The sequence below is a fragment of the Idiotropiscis lumnitzeri genome, chromosome 15 (genome assembly GCF_059441095.1).
Source record: "Idiotropiscis lumnitzeri isolate Australia: NSW breed Sydney's pygmy pipehorse chromosome 15, RoL_Ilum_1.0, whole genome shotgun sequence".
Classification (NCBI taxonomy): Eukaryota; Metazoa; Chordata; class Actinopteri; order Syngnathiformes; family Syngnathidae; genus Idiotropiscis; species Idiotropiscis lumnitzeri.
In genome coordinates, this window is record NC_142405.1 from 8272312 (window position 1) to 8286230 (window position 13919).

At 42.3% G+C, this 13919-nt stretch overlaps 2 protein-coding genes across 6 annotated transcripts in view; one reads left to right on the forward strand and one right to left on the reverse strand.

The window, feature by feature from the left end:
• znf385c (zinc finger protein 385C) overlaps window positions 1–10446 on the forward strand; it is a 75970-nt gene extending 65524 nt beyond the window's left edge. For 3 of the 4 annotated variants that reach the window (XM_088317879.1, XM_088317880.1, XM_088317882.1), the window contains 5 exons: window positions 1578–1934; window positions 2069–2256; window positions 3503–3598; window positions 4580–4669; window positions 5920–8773. In XM_088317879.1, coding sequence (XP_088174005.1) covers window positions 1578–1934; window positions 2069–2256; window positions 3503–3598; window positions 4580–4669; window positions 5920–6147 — 959 coding nt within the window. In that variant the 3' untranslated portion in view covers window positions 6148–8773. Of the gene's footprint in view, window positions 1–1577; window positions 1935–2068; window positions 2257–3502; window positions 3599–4579; window positions 4670–5919; window positions 8774–9975 lie in introns of those variants that run through there. The other variant, XM_088317881.1, reaches the window with a different exon arrangement.
• Window positions 10447–11156: 710 nt separating this feature from the next.
• On the reverse strand, window positions 11157–13833 carry nkiras2 (NFKB inhibitor interacting Ras-like 2). Of its 2 annotated transcripts, XM_088317887.1 has the most exons (4): window positions 13765–13833; window positions 13380–13489; window positions 12817–13058; window positions 11157–12685 (listed from the first exon to the last, which is right to left on the reverse strand). In XM_088317887.1, the coding sequence occupies exons 2-4, from the start codon at window positions 13471–13473 to the stop codon at window positions 12443–12445; spliced, it is 579 nt and encodes a 192-aa protein (XP_088174013.1). In that variant the 5' UTR covers window positions 13474–13489; window positions 13765–13833; the 3' UTR covers window positions 11157–12442. The 2 variants fall into 2 exon arrangements, with proteins under 2 accessions (XP_088174013.1, XP_088174011.1); XM_088317885.1 differs by having other exon boundaries at window positions 13380–13795.
• Between the last annotated feature and the right edge of the window lie 86 nt (window positions 13834–13919).

A 13919-nucleotide genomic window follows, 5' to 3' on the forward strand; every position in this document is an offset into this window, starting at 1 on the left:
ACGCTGGCACTCATAAAAGATTCTGTTTATTTCGCAGCACCAACACTTCCCACGGATTTTTCGCTCGCGGCTGAGCTTCTCTGTCACCATCGATTGATTCAACGCTTTATCATTCAGTCAAGAGACTGTCAGTCAGATAACTTTCACAATGGAGAGTCAAACAGTCCTCTGCATCCATAAAGAGATTTCAGATTTGAGTTGGAAGGACATCTGCCTGACCAGAGGTGGTTTTAATGTACCTTGTCACAGCACCGGCAGACGTCATGTTGCTCAATTGGCAAGACTACAGGAAAGGGCATTTGTTTTGCAGAACACATCGTCATGCTATGAAACATTTAAGATCATTTTTTGAGGGCAATGATTCCCAATCAGGGTGCCGTCAAGTCAAATTTATTTATATTGCTCTTAATCACAAAAGTGTCTCAAACGTCTTCACAAGCCTAGTCCAGATTTATTTCAAAATTTGCTGAGGTTTTGCTGCCTACTTTCAGTATTATTGTCTGGGGATTTGTCCAATTTAGAAGTGCCTTTTCCTTTGTATCCAACACCTGAAACTCTGCAAGTTTCTCTGAGAAATTAACTTCCTTAAGAATTTAAGAGTCCTGCTTGCTTAATCCGTGGATCGGTATCACTACCGCTCAGGAGGCTTCTCCAGTTGTGATCCCACAAAGAAGCTTGAATCCTCCCAGAGGCCCACTCTCATTACGTTGTAATCTCGCGCCTCTATAGGTTCATTTTCTGCGGCGGTTACACTGCTTATCTCCAATGATGAATTCACTCAGGGTTCGAGAAGGAAAAATCAATGGCGAGAAAAGAGGAAGAGCAACAAATGAAATGAAGGTGTTCGCCAGAAGTCGGACTCAGTCGACCTGGGTGAAGTGTGCAAGTCCCGCGGGGGACAAAGAAGAAATGTGTAATGGAACGCCAGTGACATATCAGTGAGGGAGGGAGTTGATATGTTTGTTTATATTGACACTCAGAGTAGACTACCAGAATATAGATCCCGGATGGCTCCCGGGGCTGCTTTTACTGAGCAACGTGAACTTTGGTAGGCGTGAGTAGAAAAAAAAAGTCTCTCAATTAGTCATGCCCAAAAACGATACAGGCAATCTTCCGTTTTAGTTTGATATGGCCATTTTTGCGTGTCATTGCCCATTTTCAGAAGGCCTTCCAAGACGTTATTTACTCGTCCAAGAGATTTTGTTCAGTTGTTTAAATGTTTTAGTAGTGTATACTCAATGAAATGCCAAATTGTGATTTTTTTTTTTTTTCAGCATAGTGCAGTTTAATAACAAGTCAGCTCCGGCAGCTCGTTTTACTTTGGAACATAAAATTTGGTTGGTGAAAAGAAAGGGGAGTCTGACACCTTTGTTTGAAGCGACCATTTAGATTTTTTTTTTTTTGCATTCATGTCTTGGTCTTGACATCTTCTCAACCAATCAAAATCTTGGCCTGGACTCGGCCTATTCTTGTCAAAGTTTTGGACTTGACTCAATTCAAACTCATTCAAACGTGGTTTTCTAAACATATTGTGTGGAGTCAATGCTAATGATCAGCTTCTTTTTATGTTCCTGCAGGTCTTCATTCAGACCTGGAAGCGTCTTCCTTAGATGTCAAAATGGAGGAGAGTCCCAGGAGCTCGGCTATGCTAACGCCTGTGTCGGACGTGTCGGCGGAGCTGGCGCCGCTCTCTCCGGTGCAGGTCTCGCCATCCTCGCGGCTTTCCGAAACGGCTTCTGACTCCGGTGGCCCAGAGGCAACGGATGCCCCTGAACCTGTGGAGGCCGAGGGCTTGGGAGGCCAGGTGGACACATCCAGCGCTGAGGGAGAAGCACAGGCAGACGAGGACGGCAAGAAGAGCAAAGCACACCTCCACTGTCCCGTCTGCAAAGTGACGATGAACTCCACCTCACAGCTGGAAGCCCACAACAGCGGTACGGACTTGAAATAATGATGATGACATTTGCTTTACCATTAAACCGATCTGGTTGTGTCCGTCTCCTTGTATCCGATTGGCTGCAGGCTTCTGAACGCGTCCATCTGATTGTGTTCATTTTTTGCCCATCAGGTACGAAGCACAAGCTGATGCTGGAGGGTCAGACCGTGCTGCCCCGCCGCCGCGGCAGGATGGCGGCGGCTCGCGCCAGCTATAAGAGCAAGAGGCTGGCCAGTAAAGGCAGCCTGAGCGTATCCAACAAGACCTTTCAGTGCGAAGTCTGCGAGATTTTTGTCAACTCAGAGACGCAACTTAGCCAGGTGAGTCACAAATGTACAAGTCCAGCCTCGACGTTTCCAACATAAGTCTTCTCAGCGCAAGATGTCAAAAACCGGTCATTTGGTGACGTACTGAAAAAATACAATGAGTTGCTGCACTGCTGCTGAATCCCAACAGAAGTTTGAAACCCAAACTTTAGCTGAAAGGTTAAAAAAAAAACAATTTGACTCCTTGAACAATTTGACTCCTTGAATCTTGTTTTTAAGGCTAATTCAAAACCCTAACTACTGAAATGATGAAGGACTCCAACTAACATGTCAGCTTCTGTACAAACAGTTGCCTATAATTAGCTCACCTCTGCACCCCTCATCATCATCATCATCATGGTGATGATGATGCCTCAGGCAGAATAATCAAAACACGACCGTATGTCCTCATTGTTTGTAAAGCAATTTGTAGCAATGATAGTCCATGTGACAAAACAGGGACACAAGCGTTGCAGTAGGGGGAAGGGAGATTTTGGCTGAATGAGACCAGCCGGCACCTTCATTTAGGCTCCAGTACTGCCATTTTGTGGACAAATGATGCGAGCATGAAGCGCGTGAGCATTGTTGCGCCATGCTCGCGTCTTCTCATTTAACGCAAGCATGCTGGAAATGTCACTTCTTCGATTGTCTTCAACGTCAGCACAGCCACTGAGTTGTGCTGGGAAGGGAGGATGTGAATAATACAAAGTAGTACATTGGAAATATTAGTACTAAAAAGTCATAAAAATGTCAAATATTATACAATACAATACTGTTACACAAGATGCTCAAATAATATTGAGCTCTGTCTAAGAGTCACACAGGCCACAAAAAGAAAATCAGGCTGTCCAGACTTTTGGCCCTAATTCAAAAGTACAGCAGTCACGGAAAATCTTGTAGTTGGCTGCCTGAAGCCTTAAAGTTTTTTTTTTCCCTGAATGTCATATTTTTATTTGTCTCTCCCTGTTTTGTGTATTTTCAATATGCACCAACTGCCTTCTCCTGCAGTTCCACAGACATGGTGATGTACTGTAAATGTTTTCTTACCGTAGAGAATTGCTGAGTCATAGTTTTGTCATTGTGATCTTATTCTCCCATTTCCACCGCGATTACACAAAAGCGTTCCTCCCTGGAGAGGCGGGAAATGCAGTCAGGTTGAGAGCGCTGTGATTTGTATACGCTTCAGTCAACACTCAGCATTGTTCATACAACAAGGTGAATGATCTTTAGGTTTTTTTTTTTTTTGTTTGTTTTTTTTCAGCACATGAACAGCAGACGGCACAAGGATCGAATGGCTGGAAAACCTCCCAAGCCCAAATTCACCCCACACAGCAAGAGCCAGCAGACCAGCTTAGCGGTGAGCACCATAGACGATGTGTGTGTGTGCGTATGTGCGTCATCACAGAAGTAGATATGTTTCTTAAATTATTTGACGAAGGAGGCAAGTCAGAATTAAAGAAGGATATAAGTGTATTAAAGGTACGCTGTTGTAATAGTAATGATGGATGGAAGAAAGGAATGTATTAAAGCAGGGCTGGGGAACTCCGGTTCCTGGTGTTTTTGGAGTAGGGAGAGATCTAAAACGGGCAGGATATGACTCTCCAGGAACCCCAGTTCCCTACTCCTGTATTAAAGGAAGGATCAAAGGAAGGCAGTGAGGAGGGACGCTATGAAATGAAAGAAACAGATTTAACTACGACAGGTAGAAAGGGAGGGGCGGATGAAGGAAGGCTGGAATGATGTGAAAGGACAGGCGGTTGAGAGGATTGTTTGATTGAAGGAAGAAAAGGGGGGGGCAAAGTAAGGAAACAGTGGTTTGAAAGAAAGAACGCAAGGATGGAAGGCAGAAATGATGGAAAGAATCAAGGATAGTCTTAAAAGAAGGAAGGGAGTTAGGAGGGTGGGTGTCAAAGGAAGAAAAGAAGGATCCAACGATGGCGTGGTCGGAAGGGAGGGAGCTCGGCGGGAAGGAAGTAAACGAGGCTGAATGAAAGAAGAGGAGGAATGAAAGAGCTCGGATTGAGGAACGGAAGCTCAGAAGGGAAGAAAGCCAAAGGGGATGGAAGGGAGGAGAGAAACATGGATGGTGTGAAAAGAAGAACGGGAGGTAGGAATGCTGGAGGGTAGGAAAGAAGAGAGGGATGAAAGAATGAAGTAAGGAACTAAGGAATGGGACGAAGGATGCAAGGTTAAATGCCAAGTAATAATAATAACAATAATGCATCACGTTCTAAATAGATAAGAGTAACTAGTCGAATGAAAGCCAATAGTTCAGTCCCACGCAGGCTGTGGTTGTGTGACTATGTAGCCTCGCTACTAACCCAAATGCCCCCCACAGAGCATGCGATGGAGCAGCTGTGCAGGCACGGCTGTGTCAGCTATGAGGAAAGCTTTGGGCCACTACAGCATCACCTCACTCTCCTCGCAGGTTAGTGGGCCGGAGACTAGAAAAAAATTTGGCGCGAAACATTTGTTAAGTTTGCAGGCAACAGGCAAATTAAGCACAAAGTCTTCAAGTTTAAAGCTATCGCAACCTTTAAATGACTGATATTTCAACAGCATACATACAAGACCATATATTTTTTTATGTGCAGTGAAAAAATATTGATTAGATTCAAATGTAAATTAAATTAATTATTAATAAATAAATTACCGCAGATTCTATGTGTCTGTGTATATCATGAAATCTAGACGTGCTAGAGTACGAATGGACTTTACTGCCTCCTTGTGGTCAAGAAGAAGCAGCACAATGATTCAATTTAATTAAAGTTGCAAAAACGGTTCAATTTGCATTTTATTTCATCATGTTATTACTTTAGGCTTTTAGTTGATAAAATAATTTGAATGTTATTTGTCTTAAACACAAACATTTTTTTTTTTTCGGGGGCTGGAACAAGGGCTGCATCTGGAAAAGGTGAGGGGGGTTACAAAATAAATAAATACTTTTAAAAAATGCGTAAAATTATTTGGAAAAAAATGTAAAAATCATACCTAATTCATTAACGAATTAACCATTGCAGTTTGCAGCATGCCAAACGAGCTGTTAGTCAGAAATAACCGCCCGGCCAGATTTTGGAGATTCCTGCTTAGATGCTCACTTGACTTAAGTGTGACATGGAGATGTGAGATAAGAACCAACTTATGAAACATTTTAACATATGGACATTTACCTTTGCCAAATGCAAAAGGTGCGGTTTTGATTGTTTGGTCTTAGCTGACAGGCTTTTAAAAACTGTCGTCATAGAAACAAACGAGCAAAACAACTCAGTTTTGATCCATTTGGAGCTAAAAAGGATGTCATGGAAACAAGCCATGCGATCCATTAAATGACACCTTTGTGCCTTCAACAATGAACTGCATTGACTTGAAGAAGCCATTCATGTTTTTACTGAATGAGGATAACATACATATGCTACGTGAGTGTATGTTTCAGCATTTTCTCTGATGATGCGTGTCAATGCATTGAACGATCAGATTATGTGTGTGTGTGTGTCACGAAGCAATGCATTGATGCACATCTTTGTGTGGTCCACTTTATTCTCATAAGCGTTCCACTTAAATCTCTCCGTGCAATTATGCTTTTGAGTGCGTCCCTCGTGTGAGTTGGTCGGTGAGTGGGGGCCGCATGTTTACCGAGTAAAACATGTCCTCTGTGTGTTGCTCTTGTGTCTTCTCCAGACCAAACTGGCCTTGCAGAAGCAGCTGACCAAGAGTTTGACCACGGGCTTCCTGCCCGGCCCCCTCGCGCCGCCCGCCCTGTGCACGCTAGCCGCCAACCCGCTGGCGTTGCGCCACCCGATGGGCGCCGCCTTCATACAGACGCCCTTCTTGGGGCCGGCGCTTTTCCGGCCCGCCCCGGCGCCTCTGCGGCCTGCGCACGCACCCATCATCTTCTCCCCCTACTAATGCCCCCCTTGGTGTCCCCCTTGGTGTCCCCTTTCTCTGTGTGACCAAACTATGCAGTCAGCCTGTCTTAAGGAAGCGTGGCGAACCCTGACCCCCCCCCCCCCCCTCCCGCCAACACCTACCCCCCTCCCCAACCATCACGCCTTCTTCCTGTTCCGGTGGTCACCGGTGAGGGAGCGAGGGCCGCATTGATAGCCATTAAAAGGGGTGGGGGGGTCTTTGCGGCTGTTACCGTGTCGTTTCGTAGACGAGTCTAGCTGTACGTTTAAGATAAGCTCCCTTTACTTGAGCGCTTTTCAAAGCGTGAGACAGAGAACCTCAGGAGCTTAACAAATATGAAAATGTAGATTCACAATGGATGAAAGTATTTGCAGAAGCGAGAACTTCTAAAAAGGAAGTGAGGCAGCTTGAGAAAAAAAAAAAGACAAAATGTGGGGTTTTTTTGCTAAGATAACTTCAGCTACACCATAGACACTGTGAAGTGACTAGAATTCAAAGCAGATGAAGTCACAGCTTGAGAAAAATGAAAGAAAACATGATTTTGCTTTTCTAATGTGCGAAGCAAACTTTAGCTAACTCTAGCTATATCTATCAACAAAAGTATTTATGTGACAAACTAATTCAAAATAGGAGAAGCAGTATCTTAATGATAAAAAATAGATATATGGAGATGGATTCCATCCAGTCGTGCTAAGCTAAATTCAGCTATATGGAGAAAATAATATTATTTAAGCATAAGACTTAAAGGTGGGGCGGGGTGGCAACTTGAGAAAAATAAATAATTATTTAAATGAAAGCATAGATCTTTTTTTTTTTTTCAAATCCACTAAGCTAATTTTAGTTTTTACTATATGGACAAAACTGTGAGGCAGAGGACTTGAGTAGCTTGAACAAAATAAAGAAAATGTGTCAAGCTAACTTCAGCTAAACCATCATAGTGTGACTGAGGACTTCAAAATCAAGAAAAAGCGCTGAACTAACTTTAGCTAAGAGAACTTCAGCCACAACTACTTCTGTGAGGACGGTGTGGCAGCTTGAGAAAAATCAATAAAATTGATTTTTAATATGCGTCGCTAACTTCATCTACAGCTATGTCAGCCAAAGGTTTTAAGTCGTCGGCATCTTGCGAAAAATAAACAATAACAAACAGCTTTTTTTTCCAAATGTGCTTAAGTAACTTCAGCTGTAACTTTGTTAACAACGGTATTGGCAAAACAACGGATTTTAGCAGCTTGAGTAAAATAAATAATAAAGTAAAATAATAAGGATTTCTTTCAAATGTGCGACACTAATTTGAGGTAAGCTAATTTTTACGACAACTTTAAAGGAATCTCCTGCTATTCACAGGAAGATAAGGCCTGCAGTAGATAGTGCCAAAGCACTACTTTTATGTAGGAATGGCGCACAACTGCCCAGAGTTGACAATGCGATTAGCAAGAGAAAAATATGCAGGGGAACAATATACACAAAAGTATTTGGGATTTCTACAGCATTTCTAAGGAGGAGGCGCGGCAGCTTGGAGAAAAAAAATCAAAAAAGATGCACTAAGCTAATTTCAGCTGCAGCTTTATCAGCAAATGTATTTGTGAGACAAAGCACTTTTTTTTTTTTTTTTGCTAAGCTCACTCTCACGTTGACAAAACGTCTCCAAAGTCAGCCTTTGTTTTTTGTTTTTTTTTCCTTGGGGGAAGCTCACTGTCCCACACTTTGAAAAGCCCTGCTTCACCTGATGCCCTTTTAAAAAAAAATCTAAACAAAAACAATTTACCAAGACATTCACGGGTCCAGATGGCGATCCCCACGTGTTCATTCGCCACCACCCGAACCGCTGGAACACTTCAGACGTTGACAAACAGACCACCGATGAAGAGGAGGAGGGTTTGATTGATAGCTGCTGCATGGCGTGTGGGAGGGAACAAAAAAGAAAAGCACACTGTAACCATGGTAACCACCCCAAAAAAAAGCACCTTAAAACTGCTTCGTACACTCAAAAAACAAATCAGGTGATCACTCGATTGACACTTAAAAGCAATAGCAACCAGTTTTCTCATGCCATGCACGCCTGTCCGTCAATTATAAGCGACTCCTCCTCTCGGTGACGTACTGGAGCGCATCCTATGCATTTTTCTCTCATTGTGCAATATGTATAGTTGTGTGTATGCGTCTATGTGTGCGTGTGAGTGTGTGTGCGTGCGTCTGTGTGCGTGTCATCTGTCGTGACAATGCCAGTCTCTGCCATCTCCCGCCTCTTCGTAACAAAAGCAACCGGCCTCACTGTCTTGTGGAGGTTCAGTGTAGAAACAAACCCCATAGAGGACGTATAGAGCTTTTATCAGAGTTAATATTGTTAAGTGTACCATAGAAGAAGACTAGAATCTTGTTTATTATTGTTTTTTTGGTTTTTGTTTTTTTAAGTACAAGGCCTTTTTTTAAAAGGGGAAATGAGAAAAAAAAAAAGATCCAAAAGTGTCCCAGGCCTTCTCAGGGGTGACCGGGTTGCGACCAATCCATCCACGTTCAGGGTATCGCTCGGCCCGTCGTCACGGCGACGACAAGTGGGACATGATGCGAAGAGAACTTGTACCCGATGGATTTTGGGGTAATAAAAAAAAGCTTTTAGAACTTCTTAATTGCTCATCATGGATTTTTTTTGGTGCGTGTGTGTCAAGTGTTGCCAATCAAAACCATAGGTTTCACCACAGCAAAGTTGAATTTTTGAGTGGTGCCTTCATGTACAGCCTGAAATCATACCTTTCCTCACAAAACAACCGAGGGATTGTTTGTAAAGTCTAAATATTTCATATAGCTTTCCAGCTCGCTATTTTGTTGCCTTCAGGAACTGTCAAAAATCTTTGTGTTCTTTACCAACCGCCATAGGTATAATTTAGTCTAGTTATGCCTTAAAGGACAGGAGGAAATCATAGGTTTCCCCACATAACAACTGACTCATTGCTAATAACATTCTTAAATATTTAGCCGAACTATATTTATTGATAAGTCTCCTGTTACCTTCAGGGACTGCCTGAAATCAGAGGTTGAAACCGATGATTACAGATTTCATAATCCAGTTCATTGCGTGATGGAGAATATGATTTTGGACAGTCCATGAAGGCAACACATGGATAGGCTGACTAAACCGTCAAGGGAATCGTAAACAATCGCTCAGGTGCTTTATGTTTATATTTCAAGTTGTTGTGTGAGGAACTCTTTAATTTCAGACTGTTACTGAAGGCAACACCTAAAATCAATTGAATGTATTTTCTAGTAATTTAACAATTGTTTGGTTGTTATAAGGTTGATATGATTCCAGATTGCCACGGAAGGAAACACTCAATTTAATTATATTAGTCTCAAGTGCGTGTGTGCGTGTGTGTGTGGTGTGTGAGAGAGAGAGAGAGAGAGAGAGACGTGTGCTTGTCAGTGGTGCAGCCCTCCAGCAAAGACCAACACTGAGGACATCTTGATGCCCTTCCCAGGCTGTATAGATCAATCATGTTATCTTCTTTCTTATCTTCACCACTTCTACAAGTAATCATCTGGCATACGAGTAAACACAGCAAAAGGATAATATTATGTACATCCCACATTCTCTATCTGTTACAGCTCTGATAAAAACATTTTGATTTTGCAACTGTGGCTTTCAGACAGAACACTGTGAAGCTATCAGATAATTAGAGAACGGCAGTGTCTGATGTGTCGTATAAAATAACTTTTCATGAAACAACTTGGAGTATTATCCAGCCTTTGTTGAGTAAAAAGTCAAGTAAAAAAGTGGACAAAGATACATTTCATTCTATATATCACTTATCAGTCATGCTTTTTTTTAAGGAGGAGGACGCCATCTCAAAGCCTCACAGAGTAGTGGTGAGTTCTCTTCTTCCTCGGTGGTCAAGGTGGGCACACCATCCGGAGCTACACAATATGTTTTGGATTAAAGCAAAAAGGAAATTAAATGTGGCAAATCTGTTTAAATTATCTACATTCAAATTAATTGTTATCACGTGGATTTTATGAAGTACAATATGATACAGTGCTATTTTTCTTAAAAGCAATACAAAATCTTTTGTTTTTAAGAGGGGGGAGATGATTAGCATTTCCATTCATTAGAATGAGAAAATATGATTAGAGATTCAAATGTGTTCATTTCCAAATTACAAAAGAATTAATCATGTATTTCATGGCACCAGTGTGTTTTCTTTCATTTGAATATTTTTTATACATTTGTTCCTAAAACAGAAACATTGAAACTCAAATGATTAATGTGATATAATTTGGATGAATTTACAATAAGCAAAGCGTAAAATGACCTCCATTTAAGAAAAAAAAGAACATGACAGAAATGGGACATGAGATGCAATCGCCCTCTTGGGGGATGGGGAACTGTGCAGCATGTAATAATATAACGCTTCATAAATGTTCCACTTGAGGTTTTCTCCTCATCTGGCATTATTAACCTTTGCGGCAATGAGCGCGACTGCGGAATGAGAGCGTCATTTTTCACTCCGTTAACATCTGTGACCTTGTGTAATGTTTTCAACGTCCCCGAAGGCCCTAAAATGCCTCACGGATGCCATCATTCATATTTGCTTTTGACGTGTATGTGTTCAAATTGTTTGTGCTCGTCAATCAATCAATATAAAATTGTTTAGTTGAATGGCCTATAAAATCTTAACCTCAAATCGAGGTTATGGTAGGGATATTTGACCTTTGAAATTGAGAAATGTCCTGACACTGAAAAATAATACTGGTGCGCCCTCCCGTGGCTAAACCAAGTAGCGCATGACTTGCCCCTTGACGGAGCTGGTCCCTCCACGTACAGTCTGAAATAGGTTCCACAAAAAAGTTCGACTTCGTGTCCTTATATGTATAGCCTCAACAAAGCTATTGTTTCAAATGTAATTGGCTCGTCTATTGCCTTCACACATCACATCACTTCGTTCAACCGTACTTTGTAAATAAGTAATTTGTCGTATGTAGTATGTGTGGACAAATTACACATTTCAGGCACAAATGCTTCATTTGTTTATTGAATATGCAAACAAATGCAGTTTGCGAAGATAACGCACTCGATTTTCAAAGTTGTGACTTTTTACGACAACAAACACATTTTAACTTGGTCCCTAAAAAAAGCTGCACAATTGAGTAGCTATAAACATACCTAAAGCTAATACTAAGAATGACAGCATTATTGAACATGGCCTCCATATTTAACATTGAAACTCCTTCCGTTTGTGTCAAACGTCCAGAACAATTGAGTCATCTAACGGCAAACGAAGCGAAGCAGCGTAACAAATGTCCCCGACAACAGGTGATGCATTTCCTGCACACCTTCAACAGCGTGTGCTATGATGGCTCTAAAATGTAAGATGGCCGTTAAAGTGCCATGATTGACAGTCCAAACGCTAACACAAAGATAGCGATATGGAAAACTGTTTTCCCCCTTCTTGATTGCTTTCTTTGTGTGTGCATAATTATCATACTTTATGGCATCAATATTACCGAATACGAAGCGCAACAGGCAGCATGTCTCATGTCTATCATCTGGAGGAGTTCGTCGTCAATATTTGTCTAATAGCACAAACAGAAACATAGAAATTAAATTAAGTTTCAGAAACGCTGATCATTAAACGTATTCTATTTCAAATGTGTGGATTGCTACATATGTGTTTTAATTGCTCGAAGTTGGCAGCAGCAAGTTTTAAGTGGGCGTGGCCGAGTGAGCAACAAGAAGGAGCTGTCATCACACGGTTGGTTTGCGTGAGTGCCATGCTCCTTGCGAGTATTTTCATTTTGCATCACTCAACAAATGAGTGAATGTGCATAGGCGACTTCTCCCCTCCACACTTCACTCGACCTTTATCTGAAGTTTGTCTTTAACTCAAGATTTTGGCCCTTCGCCACCCCACACGACCCAGAAAATATATGTAAATCATACACTATTGTATATGATCGTTTAAGATACATCGACCAGCACAACTGATTCTGGACGCCCTAGGCAGATTAGATTGACATGGCAACACATGAGGCTGAAATTTGATTGGACATAAAGTAAAACATCCGCATACATTGATGGCAGGCTGTGTGGCCACGAGAAATGCTACGAAACAAAGAAAATAGACTGTTGGGAATAAATTAATACAATCTCCTGTAACAAAGGTGCCAGCAGAGAAGGAATAACAAATCCTGACTACCCTCCACTGATACTTAAAAGCTTGATTATCTGAAACATTTACTATATGTGTAAAAAAATCTGGGAGAAAAAAAAGAGGAAGTCGCCAAATCCTTTTTCCGCGCCTTAGCCGTCTGTGGGCCCGCTGCCCTTGTTCTTGTTGCGGCTGAGTGGAAAGGTGGACTTGCTCTGCGGCTGCGTCATTTTGCTGGCCAGGTACACGAAGGGCTCGATGAGCGTGCGGCGGTCGGCTACCGACAGCTCCCACAGCCGCACCTTCTCGTTCTTGGCCCAGTTTTGCGCCATGTTGGCGTCCACACGTCGCTCCTCCTGCTTGTCCAGCTTGTTGCCCAGGACCACGATGGTCACCTGCACAACGCCACAGTATCTTTAAGCTTACTTCATATGTCTAAAATATACTTTTAATAATAAAGTGACACTTCCTGGTTCATAGAGGATGACTAGACAAACACATGGTGATACAAAAACTGAAAAAGCACCTCTTTCTTATCTCTGTGCCGGTCAATGTCCTTCTTGAGGGCCTCCATGCGCTTGAAGGATTCCTTGCTGTCGATGCTGTAGACCAGCACGAAGCCGTCGGCGAAGCTGTAATAGTGGCGGGGGAACTCGATACCGTCGCGGAGACCCCGGGTGTCATAGAAGCGCACCTGCTCACGGGTGCCCCGGTCAGTCTCGATGGAGCCGATGTAGATGTCCTCCAGCGTCTCCATGGGCTCTGAACCTGACGGGGACAGAGAGGTGGGGTACAACCTTAAATGGTTGTCAGTCAATTACAGGGCACATAGACAAACAAACATTTACACTCACTTTCACAAATACTTTAGAAAATGGTTCAGAATGTTGTCACTTCCTTTCCATGTTGTGTGCAATAAGCGTGTTGGCCACAACGATGTTTTCTAAATTTCGAGTTCAGTGTTGGTACTGGACATTCAGTATGGAAGAGAGTATCTAAATGCAAAAGTATTTTCTGCTCACCTAGTACAAACCCCCGAAAAGGCCCAGAATTCATCTCTTGATTGAAAAGTGATAACGAGTAAAGTACCTGCGACATGATTGGCGTAAAGTAGCTGCTCCAACACCGCCGTTTTGCCAACTGCAGCCTGGCCGCAAACTACCACTTTGCAGCTTTTGCCCATGACGACAATCCGCTCTCTGCTCCCGGACCAGGAAATAAAATATTGATAAAAAATCCACAATGATGGTCGTTTGGTGTTTGCGCCTTCAGTGAACTCAATACAACGAACTAGCTTAGCTTTAGCTTGCAAGGATCTACACACCATTAGTAGCAAAGCAAATCGCTAATGTCTCGAAATTAACAGTTTACAATAAAGCGTGTCTGTAAAACAAAACACGCCACTGCGTGATAGTTGAACGCAAACGTATAACATGAAATATTTGAACGCGCAGAAGTGTTTATTTGCGCTTACCAGGGACTCCGGAAGTGAGAGTCGTAGTGACGTGGTGGGGGCGTGCGCTTATGGGAGCGTGTGCCAGCCGTATGTTTGAAATAGGCATTTAAAATAAATAAACATTTTTTAAAATAATAATAATAAAAGAAATCTTACAAAATCATAAAACTTCA